Genomic DNA, 16,826 nt, shown 5'->3' on the forward strand with positions numbered 1-16,826 from the left:
TAAGCTCTGGTTTATTTGGGGTTATGTAGCTGGGTTTTTCCAACCTCGAAGCATTCAAAATGCCACTCAAAAAGATGACCACTATAAATAGAATATGGCTTAATTAATTGATTTTCCAAAAATATTATAATTATACACAATTTGGTGAGTACAGTTTCTATATCTCTGATAAGATTTTGATTTGTATTTGACATTGAAAACTGTATCCTTCACTGTGACTGTTTCTGAATTCTTTATTAATTTTTCTAATTCTTCGAATAATTTCGGATGTGAAATCAATCGTTTTGTCAAAATTGGTAGGACACTGATAAACCAAAATGTTAGATTCGAATCTCAACAATCCTGGAATTTAAAAGAGAATACTATTGATGAAAAAACATCTATTACTACGTTGGGAAGTTCAATTTTCTTGGAAAAAATTATCTAATTGAACTTTGTGAGGCACCTGGATGATTTAAGTTTACATCCTATTCATGAGAGTGATGAAAAGATGATCTTTCAAATGAAATTTCTAAGTAGACCGACCATCTCTGTAAACTTTGTTGGGCACCAGATTGAATTAATTTTACATCCTAATAATGAGGAATAAAAAGGTAAATCATCTTCCGACCAATATTTTTGAGTACACCGACTTCTAATTTCCTCAACATAATATTTTTCGCATTGCAAGGCTTGCGGTGTAATGTGGGTTAATGAATGTTCCAAAATATTTGAAGTGTCACATCTTCTTCCGAGGGATATCACAACAAGACGAATGAATAATGCATTACTGCATATGGTAACAAAGAATATAAGTAAATTTAAAGACATTTTAAAGTCGAACAGTTTCCATTAAACAGTCTATGGAACAGAGTATGACCTTTCAATTACTGTGAGTGATCAATTGCATTGCACAAACGGATGTTGACACTTCAAAGCTTGAGAAAATAAATTTATGAATATCTAATCATACTGAGTAGAACTAGTAGAGTAAATTGATCCCACTAAGTAAATTCTAAAGTAGTGTTCTACTTGTACAGTTCAAAAATAGTCATGATTGCAAACCTTAATGAATTCATTTGAAAAGAAATAATAGTAACGATCATTCAGCATCCCTCAACAATTATTATTATTTCTCAATGGTAATGACATCGGCCAGATCCCAGTAAGTCGTAATTTATGAAAATTTTAATACAGATTGATAATGATGTACATAAGGAACCTAATATCACAATATCTTTCATCACTGTTACTCACCCTCACCCCCTTCTCATGGAGCTATACTTCTCACTCTGTCCAATACCTCTTACACTATCATTCCAACACACTAACACTAACATGAATAGTACTCCTCTCTCTTACTTACACATAATCTCCTTATAGTTCCTTTTCAGTCATTACTCTTCATCTCTCCCACCTTACCACATCCTCCATCCTCTCTCGATTTCATGGAGAAGGTATTAACAGGTGAGTTCAGCATGAAACGAGATTAATGAAAGGCCTGAGCCAAGCTGAGCTGAGCAAGATGGCGACTAGTCCCCTCCTCAACCCAACCAAGTAAGTGGGTACCCCCGATTCAAACCACTCTTGACACACTGCTATACCAGCACAGCATCCCACATCCCACTCAACTATAACACCCCATCGTCAAATTCCCACTGTCTTCGTTGATTTATTACATTTACACCTCCACCGTCACACCAAGCCACTGATAGCTATTACCCTGTGCAATCTTTGACCACAGACTGCCCATCATCATATCATCATTTAACATTTTATCTCTTGTCAACCTACTAAGTTCATCGTCTGCTCGAGAAAGTAATCTTTCTGGTTAGATGAATCATTAAATTGGATCCATTAAATACTCATGAGATTTTAAGCAATAGTTTCTCCCCCATTCATTATAGCTTATTTGGGAGTTCCACGACCACTAAGCAAAGGGGATCACATACCCCTATCTACATTTTCAGTTATTATTTGATCGATATTTCCTATCCACACATCTTAAAGATGAATTTATCAAATTAGCCTATTATCATGTTATCTCATTATGGAAATTCATATCGAAGTTTAATCATCATTCAGGCTATCAACTATTTCCACTATTCTTCTGCGAAAAAAACATTATTCCAGTATGAGAGTAAAATTTGAGACATGATCCATTATAATATGGAATCTCAAAAATTGAGTTGCATTATCGTCAAATGAATAATATTTCGACAATCTTGGAATAGTTTATTCATTTGTTTATTCACTCCGTTTGCTTTATGTGATTACCACTCTTTGCTTCTTCTTTGCTCCACCTCATTATTCCCATTCAGTATCTGTTAAATGTCCCTCAGCTTTCTTCTCAAGTCGCTGAAAATTCATATTTCAATTCATTGAGCTTTTTCAAGACTACTCTGAAATTTCAAGTTTAATGATGTGAATTGGATTCACTTGTTGCTTCCATTAGCTAATCCAACTGATATTACTGAAGTATTTAAGATCATTAACAAAATATATGCTTTTAACAACGAGTCACTCATTGGTGTTATTAAATATTTCATACGAAAAAGTTGGGATTCAGGCTATTCCAGGAATGGAGAATGACATTTTCGAACAATTTTCTTTGTTTGGAAGAGCTGAATCTGTAATTTTCATATGGTGATTGCGAAATAATCACAGTACAATCAATTGAAACAAAAATGAATGATAATTTTCCATTTTAGAATATTGACCAAGAAATGCATTAACAATTTTCGATAGATTCAATCCATATTATTTTATGAATCTTATCCTGTGATGAAGATTCCATTAATGAAATCATTAAATTAATGAAAAATTAGGAAAATATTGAGTGCTATAACGTCAAGTCCTATAACGTCACGTTGCCTATGAGCTGGGGAACCATTCCAGACATTGACCGAGCAATTGGCACAGTGGAAAATAAAAAAGTTATCCAAGCTGGCTTAGCTGGCGGAACTGTATAAGATTGACAAGAGAAACCGTCTGTAAAAACGCAACTCCGGCCGCAACCCATTTCTCTCGGAGAAGATTCCAATTATGAATTACGACCCTCTGATAAGCAAGAAAAATGAGTTCTTTAACCCCATTCATTCTTATTTCAGCAATCTTTGTGTTTTATTATCATGAAATTGTCTCTCAACATAAAACAGCCCAAGTTTCATCTTCTTTATCTCACGTTTGAACGAACACCGAGTCACTGTGCTTCCACAAGCTCTTCTCTTCTCATCAACTTACTACGTGAACAAGATTTGAAGCTTCTCTCTAGTATCAAATTCACAAACAAACATACGGCATCAAGAATCACATTCTCTACACAGTACTTAAAGACACGAATTGAATCGTTTATTTTCTAATATCTAAGATAAGGGAGGATTTATAGAGAAGATAGAATTATTCATTGAATGGTATGTCATAAGGCTAAACACCCATAAAAAGGAATTATCATTCTACAAATAGAAATGTACAAATTGAATACTACAGAGAGCATTTAATAATTCATTTCAAATAATTTATATATTTTGATTATAATAAATTAATTATGTTAATTATATATGTTATTATAATTCATATTAATTGATTATATTTTATAATTTATTTGAAATATTTGCATAGGAAAAACTAGTTGATATTACTCTATTTGTATCTAACTATCAGTATCAAATAGAAGCAACCTTTACCAATGACTTTTCAAAAGAGCATGAACCGTTCAACGTACAACTATGTGTCAAAAAAGTCTACTGAATGCCCATTGGGTTAATAGGAAATGAGATTGTATGAACTAATATCATTACCAAAGACTACGGACTACTAGAATAGAATTTATTGAATCAGAATAGTAGTTTATGAAACTACAGAATAGAATAGAATTTATTGAATCACAATGAACATTATGGAGCATTGCTCAGCAGTATGTGAAATGTCAAAAAGATGACGGGATGAAGAACATCATGATTGGCCAAAGTGATACAATGGTATTCTTATAGATCATCAGCAATATCCTATATCAAGTATGACAGTCGTGAACAATATGACAATACCAATGAAGTTTAATCTCATTCATTCTAATGAATGAGTCGAATTTCTGATCTACTGTTCGACCATTGTGACTTGCTAAGAGAGATGGCATTTATACTGCCATATACTAAGAAAGAATGTGACATACTCAGGTCACATCAATCAATAAGGTCAGAATAAAGCAGATTAATAGATTCATGAACAGTCGAAACCAAACTTGAAAATATAAAATTAACACTGATTGATAATAAAAATTTTATCATTTTTCTTTAAACTATTTTCTAGAGATTCAAGCTATACTTTGCAGCGAACCAATAGTAGGAGTCATTGGTGAATAAGATGAATCTCCTCAATAATTACTCATTCCAATAGTGGAATCGATTGTCGAATTTGAGGTTACAGTCGACTTCCATCAACAGTCGCATGATTGTTTCCAAACCAAATTACCAAACAACTTTATAAGACAAACACATCATTCAATAATTCCATGAAACTAAAAGTTCATTGTAACATAAATCAAATCAGTGTCATATTAAAAAAAATATAGATTATTTGAACTATTAAACAACATTACTTCAGGCGAAGACATGAATAATGTGATGAAATAAACTTTATGGGAAGACTAACATGATGGACCTATTGAAGCAACCAACCCAACTGCAGTATATAGAAGACGATGCTTAGTCGAGGTGACAACTACCTGACATGAGCAAAACTTAAGACCAGGCACGTCGATGTACACATTTGCAAGTCTAAAAGTGCGGTGGTCCCTTTTAGTAAACAATGATGACTTTGCATAAATGGCATACATAAAAGATAAACTCGCCTGGAGACGCGACACAGTTTCTGATGAAATTCACAAATTCACAAACCTTCTTGAAATAATAGAATCAGGTCCAAACCTGAGCAGGTGAGGGAGTCCACAGACTGAATAAAACATGAACATCACACATTGTCGCCACTGTATTACACAGCACTTGTTCCTTATTATGAGGCAATGAGCAGGAAGCAAGAATCCCGCCCCTCTTGAATTATACTCTCGTAGTGACGGTGTGAACGATCTCATCTACATCAACAATGCAAGTCACACTGTAACAAACGGTGTACTTGAAAAATAGACTGGTACTGAAATACTCTATTCTGAAAAATTCTCTGAGATACATTATAATACAATACATTCAGATATAGGATTCTAATTAGGTATATCTGTAAATCCATACGGAAATTATGAACTATATTGTTTCTTACTAGTGACTAGTAACAATGATTTTATATTATTAGATCTGATAGTTTCATAAAGAAGAAATTAACCCAGCTAATCAAGATTGGAAATGATAGGCCCATTGATGGCTTGAATTATGAATTCAGGCTAGGGACCTTCCCTTAATGAATCACTACCAACAAAAAGCCTCCGAATTCACTTTTTACAGAAGAGTTAGTTCCAATAATGGAGTTATTTTACCCAACATGAATGATCTTCTTCTAGTGAAATAAATGAAAGCAGTCGAATACAAAGAAATCAAAGCTCTTATCACAAAAACTCGATTGTAAACTGAACAATAAATTGTTTTAATGGCGTAATAATAATAATAATAATATATCAATGTATTGTTTTTTTAATGTATGAATCCAGGGCCACTTTCTTGTATTTATGGAATATAATTAGAGTACCCTTTTAAAATTAATAAAATATAAAAAACCAGAATACAAATGTATTGTATTGTATAAAAATACAAGAATGTATTGTTGTAACAATTTGATATTATCAATGAATACTACGTGTCAAAATTTTTAATAAAAATAAGAAAATTTGTAATTGTAACACGACAGTTTCTTAATCACCAAGTGTGTCATAATATGGGCCAACCATCTAAAATATTGTTATGATTCTACCAATCTTATCCAATACATAGTTCGTACTCCTTTGAATTCAATATCTATTATTCTATCAACCCAAATCTTTGAATAATTGCATAACTATTCATTTTGAAACATGCATTTATTCATAGGATGCAAGTTATTGAACAGGGGATAGACTATTGACAGAATATATGCAGAAGCAGGCATTGAGATGAGAGGTGCACCTGATCCATCAGTTTATTGAATGTAGCACGATTGCTTATAGATTGATAGAAATATTATAGATTGCCTGACGGCAGTGAAGGGTGGCGTCCAAAGCAAATTGGAGCTGTCTACGGCAGAACTGGAGTCAGCAGTTTATGTGGTTGGGTGGTGAGGGGTGGGGGGTAGTGCACATATGAGTCACTTCCTTCTCCTCCTCTCCCATATGATCCCCTGTACCTTCACTCCTTCACCTCCTCTTCCTTTTTCTCCTTCTCCTTCACCTCATCCTCCTCCTCTATCTTCTTCTCTTTCGCCACCACCCCTCTACACCATCCTCAAAGCACTCCTACTCCTTCTCCACCACCACCACCTCATTTCCTAAGGCAGCATAGGTGGCAGGAGGTATATAGTTCAGAACAGTATTTCTTGGCAGAATCGCCAGCAATAGCATAGACTGTGCTTACTCACACTTTTCCTCCTTCTCACCCACACCTACTCTCTTTCTCACTCTTCGTCTCATTACCATATTTTATACAGGTTCATGTTTAATTCAGACTTATAGCAGCCGAGACGCGCCTACCAGAAAAGCGACAGAAGACACGGTAGCTGCTGCTCAATTTCGCATACAATTTTGCTGTGTTTTAGGCTGGAGCGACAGCAGTGTACGAGACCACACTCACACATGCAACAATCTCGAGACTGCGGAGTTTCATCGGCACACACGACGCTATTCTTTAAGCCCACAGTGAACCATTTGTGTCCGGAATGTTGCCAAAATATTTGCAGATTTGCAACGAGAAACCAAGGATGAAGCACTGACTGAATCCTAGATTTTTTTGAATGGTAAGGAAGCCAAAATAAAATAGGATAAGAATCAAGAAAGAGACATTTAAGTACTCCTTCATTACTTCGAATTGAAGGAAGAAGATAACGGATCAATTGATATGCAGTGAAAACCCAATACAAATCGGTTTGTAGAATAATAAAAATATTTGAACAGTGATACAGGACAAAATATTTTAATTAGATTAAATTCTAATATGTGGAGTATAATGTATACTGATGATGGAAGGTGGAATAGGATAACCAAGCATTTTTTTGAAGACGACAGAGATGAATTCGGAAAAGAATTGGAACAAAAGGCGAGTTATGACTTTAGTGGTACCAGGAATGTGAGTTTTTGTGAAGGTGGGGAAAAAGGACACAGTCATATTGCTGAAAAATCAGAATCATTACAATCAATCATTTAGTAAAAATCACCAATTTCAGAGGTATAAGATACATGAAAGAAGGTCATTCTATGGATAATCATGATTGAATACTTGCTCATACATTCTGCATTTTTTAATTAAATTATTGGAAGTGAAACAGTAGAATTCAAATGTGCTCTTCTCAAAGTTTTTCAGAGGACTCACTCTTGTATTTGATACTATAGTAAAGTACTCCAATGACAAGTAAAGGTGACATGCTACATCTTTGTTTGAAGGAGAGAATGGAGGATTTTGAATGAAAGTTTGATATTAGGACTGCTGCAGCATTCAATTTTCATTCTAATTCCATGATTGCATGGAAAGCATTCAAATGAGATAACATTCTTTATAATTTTGCATAATTGTCTCAATAATAACAGATTATTAGTAATCATGATCATAAGTAGCTAAATCCAAAGTGAGTTATTCTATCCGTATTTTTGGTAAAAACAAGAAAAAATAAAAATTGTCACATTAATAATTAATAATGTATAGCATGGGAAGTGATAATCTGGAACTAATTTATCATGATCAAGGAACCCTACGCAAACTTAGTACGGAATCTATAAGAAAATTCATAGCTTATTATTACAGTGTTCTTTGTATACAAACTATGAGTTCTTCCAATAATTGAAATTAACAAAAAATAACAGTCTCTGTATGATATTGATAGATGTTCTCATCATAAGGCGGATAATGTTGATTGGGCAAATTATAAGGTCCATGTTGGATAGAGTGAATAATGATGTCACTTGATCCTTTATACTGTATAATGCACGGACCGGATGCCTTGTTAGTCTAATAAGCTCGCCGGGGTCGGAGGCTGACAGCTCGCTGGCAGTGGCAAGAGAACCAAGGCAAGGAGGAGGATCATGATGATGAGGGGGAAAGAAGGAGGAACGGGAAAAAATGAGAGCAGAAAGGTGATGATGGGGGCCAAAGAGGGGGGCAAATAAATGGGGAAAATGACTTTGAGTCGAAAAGACAGAGGGCGAGAAGAAAGAGACGTCGCTTAGCAACAGTAAGTTCTCAAGAGAACTTAATTTCCCGTGAGCATTGACACAATAAATGTAAATACAACATTTTTCTCGCTATGGAAACACGTCTTGCCCCTATTCCACGGTCTGACTTCCATCGGGCGGAACGGAACTTTGCAAAAATACATTAGATTCTGTCAGCGCAGGGCGATTTCCTCGAGTAGACTGTCAGCTCGCAATATTGAAATGAGGAGGTCGGCGAAATGAAAACCTGCATCTTGCATGTGACGATTGAGCTTATTCTTAGCCGCTCAATGGTAGAGGTTGGACATATTCATCTGAAATGAGCCTAGTTAAATTCGAGTCGTTTCGTGAAAATCCTGTTCATTCATGGAATTAATTATGGTTAGGAATAATCGGAAAATGTTCCCAAAACAGGCACCAACATCTACATTGTTAGAAGACAACTTGGAAATTCGATGGTCATACAATAATTAATATTCGTGAGTACAAGCTTTTGAAAATTCTTGGAAAAATCCTTTTTCGCACACAGTTACTCATTATCTGTCAAAAATTAGAGTACTGCTACATGTTCAAACACAGACAACCAGGTATGTATCTGTGGTTTCATTCATATTTTATTTTCGTATCATGTTCACTGCTCACATAAACTTCACGAAGGGATTCATTGGAAGACATTATTCAATTATCAGAGTCTATTTCAATTTTCAAGTTATTTTGATTTGGGACCGAACAAGTAAAGAGTCAAGTATAACTGTAAAATCTTCCAAATCTTCAACACTGATTTGTAGAATAAGAACAGCTTCCTATTGTCCTTCACTACAAATCATTTTTGATAAGAGAGAGCCTAATGTAATGAATCTATATAATAAGAGAGAGTAGGATTGTGTTTGTTCATGATGTGTTCGTTTGTTTGTTTGTTCGCATCAAAACATGTCAACTTGTGGATTGCATACCGGAAAAACGGAAATGATTTAGATCTCCAAATTTTGAACATAGATTCTAAAAATATCAAAATCGTGCACCTCGAAGCCCAAATTTCAATTTTCTTTCTAGATTTTTCAGAATTAATGTTTAAATTTGATTCATGGAACATCATACTGCATACCTACATTGATGTAGATGTGTTTGTATAAAGGAAGCTCACAGAGAAATTGATACGCTGGTAACAATGTGTTGCAATATGTGTTTCGATACAGGAAGCTCATGTTTCGATACCGGAGTTTTGATACAAATGCTGGCAGCTTATAGCGATTGTGATAATATTATATTATTGTGAGTTGTTAAGTTTTGAATATCAACATTTTATTGATTCTCAATCCTTCAAGTTTTCGAAAAGCTGTTTTTGTCATCTTTAAATATGATATTAAACACTAAAAATCATCTACCATACAACACTACCGCCGCCGGTACGAGCAGTGAGTTAAATATTATGTAAGAGTTTTGATTTTAAGTGAAATCAATACAATAATATAGCCAACATACAATAATAATATTGTTCCGCTGACAAATTCCTAAATTGGTGAAATATTGAAAACTTTTTCTCAACATAAGAGATGTATTTCAAGTATGATGAAGGTTAGGTACGGTATCGTATGTAGCCTACTGAAATCCGTGTACCAGAAACGAAAATTTGTTGAACCCAATTGAAGAGCTATATTATTCAGCTCTTTGAACAAACATTTTAAATAATACGTGTCGGATTATTTTGAACAAAGTGCTATAAATAATCATTTACTAGCTATTTTGGGGGTGAATTCAATAGCAGTCCAAAATTTAACAGCATTTTATTTGAATATTGCCGGCATGTTCTGCAATTTATTTGTATCACTTAATAAATAGATGCAAAAATTAATGGATATCGTTATGAATTATCAGACAGAAACGAATTGAATCTTTATTAAATGAAATATGCCACATTTATTTTCATTCTAGGTAGTAAGGATAATGTGATATAACGTTAGTTACTAGGCAATTCATCTCAACAGCTTTCGTGGAGTATTGGTAAAGAGCTCGGCTTCTATGCGAAAAGTAACTTGGTTCGAGTCCCGAAGAAGTTTTAATTTTTTTGTTCTCAATTTTTTCCCTCGAAACATATTATTATAAATTATTTTTTTAAGGAGGTTGTTTTCATTACGATTGAACTTGGATTTTATCAAATAATTATTCAATGTAAAATTTTGCAATCAAGTTAATTATTAATAGGTATGGTGGTACTATAAGAAAGGAAAGAACTAGCTTAAACACGTATACACGTGTAAAGGATAGTAAAATTATGTTTGACGCATCATCACGTCTGAACTACTGGACTGATTTACTTGAAATGTTTAATTAGCCGAGGATTCTTATAGGCCTATTTTCAATTCTTCTAGATTTCATTACGTCAATTTTTCAGTTTGTCAAGTTTTAAAAATACCCTTGCGAAGCATGGGTTACCTGCTAGTAGTGAATAATTCATGTTTGCGAATGAATAAAGTGTGATTTTACGATTTATTATCAAGAAATCAAATTGTGTGGTACGGTATGCGAATAATAATTTGTTTTGCTGGAACAGATAGGATGAAGATAAAAATAGAAAAAAAAATCTCGATGAAAACACAAATTGAAAAATACTATTAGATCAACATTGAGTGAAAGTAATCCAAACAACAACCATGAACAGTAGTGAATACAAAATAGGTTATTGGATGTCCTAACGGAATACATAGGATACACTCATGGGAGACAGCAGCAGAAACAAAATGCAATCGATACCATGAAACGATCATCGATAAAATTTCACGACCAACAACACAAATGAATAAAACGGAACAATCGACGAAACATTACACACGGCGAGACCGCACACAACGAATAAAAATGATACTCTAATTGTTATAGCGTCTATTAGGGGGATCTCAGCAAGCGGGGCAGACACAATAGGTTTCCAACAAAAATATATAACTTTTACTTCTTTCTCCACCCTGAGTACTCGATTCCAAGAACGTGTGCGTGCGTGTGGGAGAACTGAAAGAGCTATCAGCTCATGAGTGGCTCAAATACGTTCACGATTTTCGTGGGGGATTTTGGAAAAGAAGGGGAATACGCTTAGATACAGGTGGGATATGATGGGATGAGAGGCGGATGGAAGCGATGGGTGGGGGGGTTAATAGGCCGTACCGGTCAGTAGCGAATTTAGACTCAATGATCCGTTAAGAGTGCGATATCATCTTGAGTGATGGCGCCTATTTCACCCTTCAACGATCCCCCTTCCATCCCTCCAACACCACCAAAGACTAGAATCATCGTTCGAGCTCAACCACCAAGGCTATCGCCCCAAATTCCCATCATAAAGTATTTCTCTTCCCATTCAAGTGACCACGAGCTCCATTGCAATTGATTTTTCGCTCAAGGCCCCGTGCAACTCAGTGGCTCCAACTCAAGTTTTTGCTGCCTTCGCTCGGCCCCAGACAAGCCGTCTCCCCCTATATTCTGCCAACCACCAACTATCAAATGGCGTATCTTGGCTTTTTTATTCTATAAATATAAATAAGTCGTCATAGATATCTTGTCTTATCATCATCTTATAAAGTAATTATAATATTTCGAATCAGTCCCAAAGGAAAGGAATTTCTCCATCTTGAGTTATATAAAATGTTTGGTACACTATCAGTACAGTATTAGTGGGATTATTTCTTTAATATAATATTGGTTCCAAGTGATCGCTTCTGCTTCTGTACCTTTGTCAGATATAAGAAAATTCATTGTGCCTCACCTTATTATGTTTCACTTCATTAGTTACCTGGAAATGAATTGCACCAGAGATATTTTGGAATTCCGACTAAGTAGAAAATACTGCAAATGAGAGGAGAATACATAGGCGTACATAGCAGTACAAATTCACGATATAAGATCATAATATATTATTGATACTGGGAATGAAGCAAATCTGATGAGTAGATTCATGACAAACTGTTCAATAAGCATTGACAATTTCCGATACAACTATTTTCTGGTGAATGTGAGGCTCGATAGATATTGGTTATTGAAATTAATTTAATTCATGATAGTGCGAAGGTATTCATCTATTTAAAATATTATACAGGTTTATCAAGAGTGAATGACAAGTAAAATTAGAACAAATGAGGAAATCATTCCGAAAAAATTGTAATGCAATGATAGTAGTCTTATAGTCTACAGGTTGAGAAGGTCAAATCTCAGTAAATAAATTGAGTCCCCTATTTACCGCATATTTCTCTTGCAATCATTGTTCATTTCTCGGAATTAGCATAGTAGCATAGACACTCACTTGCAACATTGTAAAACGTTGAGAGAAACAGATCTTGAGAAACAGAAGAAAGACACGGTAACAGCATCTCAAAGGAACTGACCTCCTTCAAGCGATTACAACAATATGAATATTTCAATAGCTAAATGAAGCGTTCAGGGGTCCATCGTGAGTCGGCTGCTATACTCACAAAAGGGCGGTTAGGGTGGGGGACAGAGAATTATTTTTGAGGAATATTCGAGCAGCTTCTGTTACTATACTGTCAAGCTCAGTCTCTATGTAGGTTACTCGGCAGAAGTCGCCTGCAGTAGCATACTTGCTATCTTCCCCCTCACTCTCACTCTAGGAACCTTCACTATCTCACTCACTCTCTTCCTCGCTTCCTCCTTTCGGTCTCCACAGCCCGGACCCGAACGAATAGAGTACTTTGGAGTAATTAAAGCCTTATGAATATGCAGATTAAGTATTTAGAAGGACGAAATACGTCCACCGAGCTCCTCCGAGTCATGCCACACCCTTCCCCCAAATACTTTCCCAATGACGTCTACCATCGCTAATAATTACTATTGCTCCTCTCTTTCGGCTCGATGTACGGCCGGCCGCGCATACGAGAGAAGTTCCAAAAAAAATTTCCACTCTGCCACCCGCTAACAACTTACTTGAACGCCTACAGACAGGCAACCGCCAAACGCATCCGATAACATAAATTCGAAACGAGTTTTTCCTAAATTAAATGTCTCTCAAACAGCTCGCTGGGATTTTCAATTTTCATGTACCGAAATTGAATATTGATAAAGAACAAGCATAGTCTCGAATTGAATACTGTACTTCTGAAATATTATAAAAATCACCTCCATTTTCAATATTTAATACGAAATGACGATGATCTCATCGATCAATCACTGTTTGCTTGGTAAGAATATTCCCTATCGAATCGTTATTGTTTATCATAATGGTGAATGATTTTTCTTCATGTGTGGAAAACCAGATTGTAAGCTACACCGATGACACATCATTGTTCTCCAGTAATGTTGATTTGGAAATGCTGAGGACTCAGATGAGCAGTGCCAATGAGAATGTATCGGCTTGGTTCCAGGCTGAGTACCTTTCTTTGAATGAAGCGAAACGCAGACAATTATTAACGTGACGAATAAAATTGAAACCGTTAAACTCCTTGGTATAATGTTGGATACCAAGCTAACTTGGACAAGTCACATTGATTGAGTGTGTGGACGACTAAGCAGGGTGGTGTTTCTGTTAAGACGACTGAAAAATCTTGTTCCTCATCAGTATTTGAAGATTTCATACTTTGGGTTTTTCCAGAGTGTAATGATGTACGGGCTTATTCTCTGGGGTGGGGCAGCTAATGTGGGAAGAAATCTATTACTCCAGAAAAAAAAACTGAGAATAATGACTGGTTCAGACTACTATGCGCATTGTCGTCCTCTTCTTAAATCACAACATATTATGACAGTGTTCAGTTTGTATGTTATGCTCCTTCTAATAAAAGTAAAAAATGAGTTGCATACTTTGAAGTGTAGATCAAAAATGCATAGGCACGACACTAGACAGAGTAACTATTTGAATGTTCTATGTAAGATTGAGAAAGTTGCAGTGTCAATCTGACGTTATATCAATAAGAGCTTTCAATAGATTATCGTTCTGTTCCAGGAATCTGAGTATATCTGTTTTCAAACCAAATGTGAAAAGGATGCTTTTGAGAACCCACTGTACAGTGTTGGAGAGTTCTTTGATCTCCCTTGTGATATTGTAAATAATTTCTTCCAAGCTGACTGATATATTTATATAATTAAGAGAATTGTTATGTTATAATTATTGATTGATGTTTATTTATGTGACATGGCCCACTGTACTATTTTAAGTATTTATCGGCTAATAAATATATTTCTATATTTCTTTTTTCATATTTCTATATTTCAAATACCATCTTATGGACCAGTTTATTGATTCCTCATGTTGGAGCATCAATATTCTTGAGTGACATCATTCATTCCAAGGAATAATATACTTTCATACACATCCTAACTATCACAGGTATAGCTTCACTTGTGTGGTCATATTATGTCATTTTAATGAGAAGTGAATGAGGAAGTTCACTATGGTGCAGAACAAACTAATTATGGGTTTCATACGGGTATTCATTATTTCTATTTTTGAAAAATAACTTTATGCTTGTTGAAATATGTCAAAATTTCATGCTTGTAAGTATCCATTTATGTTAAGATAGAATTATAATGACAACCTGAATATACTCAGTATGATAAGCATTATGACACCATACTCCGTAAAAAATCGACTATTAATCTTACTAAAGCTTTACTGATTCTTTATGAGCTCTTATATATTGCATCAAAGTTATTGATTGATGTTACATTAAAGAAGTAGATTTGTATAAATCTGTAGCTTTTTTCTTCATGAGGAGTGCTTACGTGATATACCTGGCCTGAATATATTATTGGAGCTCTCAATGGGCCTTACGACTGTCCATACCTCAGCCGGGTTTTTCGATAGGCTCCCTGATAGAATAAGAGAGCTGCCTCTGGTAGGCTTTAAGGAGAGGATCAAGTCATCGCTGGTCACCAATTCATTATTCTATTCCATACATGAGTTTGATGAGTCTGACCCAAGCACTATATTTTTTGACAGACAGACAGACAGAGAAAAGATATTTATTTCAAAAAAAGGCACTTTACATACAAAGTAATAATCTTATGTACTCATTATCAATATAAAACAACAACAAAAAATAAAAACAACCTCATGGATACAGTAAGCCAAATAAATCTTTAGAAAATGGTCTGCATGGGCAAAAAAAGCCTGTGCGCAAACCAGAGTTGCATATTATAAGTTTGATAGGGAGTAAATTGACTATGATAATAGTTTTTATGGTTTTAGTCTGTCCAAAATGTATTGTGAAAATAGATATAGATTAAAATTAGAATAGGCTGTATAGACTGTGAAAGAATTAAAGTTTAGTAATTGTTTATTGTTCTTCCTGTGATTTTTATGAAAAACCGAATAGCTTTGAAGCCTGCTCTTACACTGCATGTTGTGTATTATCTTTATTCAAGTATTGTTATTGCAGTTTTATTGTAATGACATGACCTAGTGTGTTGTATGTATTTTCTAGATGTAATGAAATCATTGAATCATCCACTAGACCAAGGACTACTTCTATAGTTGCAATAATCATATCGCAATCCAATCATTGAAATATAACGGTTATGGTGGACTCACCAGTATACTTGGCGACTCCCTTGAAAGTAATTGTTTCGAGGGTGATTGGGTCACTGCGACCCTTGGCGTTGACAGCGAACAGGTTCACTCGGTAGGACACACCAGGCTGGATGCCGTAGAGCGCGAACGACGGCGGACCGTGCGTCACGGTCACGTTGAACCGAGACACCAGTTCCGGCAGTTGCAGCAGTTCCATCACAAAGCTCTGCGGCAGTCCGCCATCGAAGCTCTCCGCACAGTCCACGTGGAGCGAGTCTGATGTCTGGTTTGTCACCGAACAGTTGAGCAGCGGGAATGGTCGGCCTGTCGAAAGACGAATAGCATTAATGCTATACAATAGATAAGAATCACTCTCATAATACACTTGTCATGTAAAATGTAAAATTACTTACGTCTAAACATGAATTCTACTGAATCATACAAGAGGATACCTCCATCTAAAAACGTGACTCTTGAGAATGTTGAAAAATATTATTGAAATCATTTAGATATACTTAGAGCTCTCAGATAACTTGAATACTGTACTGCTGTTGAAGATTTAAGGATCACATGGATTTTGTGAGAAGAAAACAAGTTGAAAATTAAGTGGAATAGTATATTTTGCACCTAGGGCCGAAAATGAGACCTTTCCGGCTCGAAATTGGTTTTCAACCAGATTGAGAGCCGGAAACACATTTTTTCCCGTGGTGCGAACGCTATTTTCCGCCACATAGAAAAATAAAACAATATATATATTGTATATGAGAATAATTGTTTTATTAGGCACCTCCGAAAGCAAAACTGGAAGGTCATAGCTCTATAGCAAATCTGAGGTAATCTGAATATCAGGAAATTGTCAAGTATTCTTATTTTTTATTCTGATTTGTCTAAATAGCCTTATATTCCCGGCAATGAATGCTCTAAAAATGGTTTAGAGGGAAATGTTTGGAAAATGATTTTCGACCCAGCAGTTCTGTTTAGGTGGTAAGGAGGTAAACATATCTAAAG

General features: G+C 35.3%; 1 protein-coding gene across 3 annotated transcripts in view; it reads right to left on the bottom strand.

The window, feature by feature from the left end:
- The window catches only part of LOC111047815 (hemicentin-1), a 482,899-nt gene that overhangs the window by 10,597 nt on the left and 455,476 nt on the right, over nt 1-16,826 (bottom strand). For all 3 annotated transcript variants that reach the window (XM_039427127.1, XM_039427125.1, XM_039427126.1), the window contains one exon: nt 15,840-16,142. In XM_039427127.1, coding sequence (XP_039283061.1) covers nt 15,840-16,142 — 303 coding nt within the window. The remainder of the gene's footprint in view (nt 1-15,839; nt 16,143-16,826) is intronic.

The sequence above is a fragment of the Nilaparvata lugens genome, chromosome 4, assembly GCF_014356525.2.
Source record: "Nilaparvata lugens isolate BPH chromosome 4, ASM1435652v1, whole genome shotgun sequence".
Taxonomy (NCBI): Eukaryota; Metazoa; Arthropoda; class Insecta; order Hemiptera; family Delphacidae; genus Nilaparvata; species Nilaparvata lugens.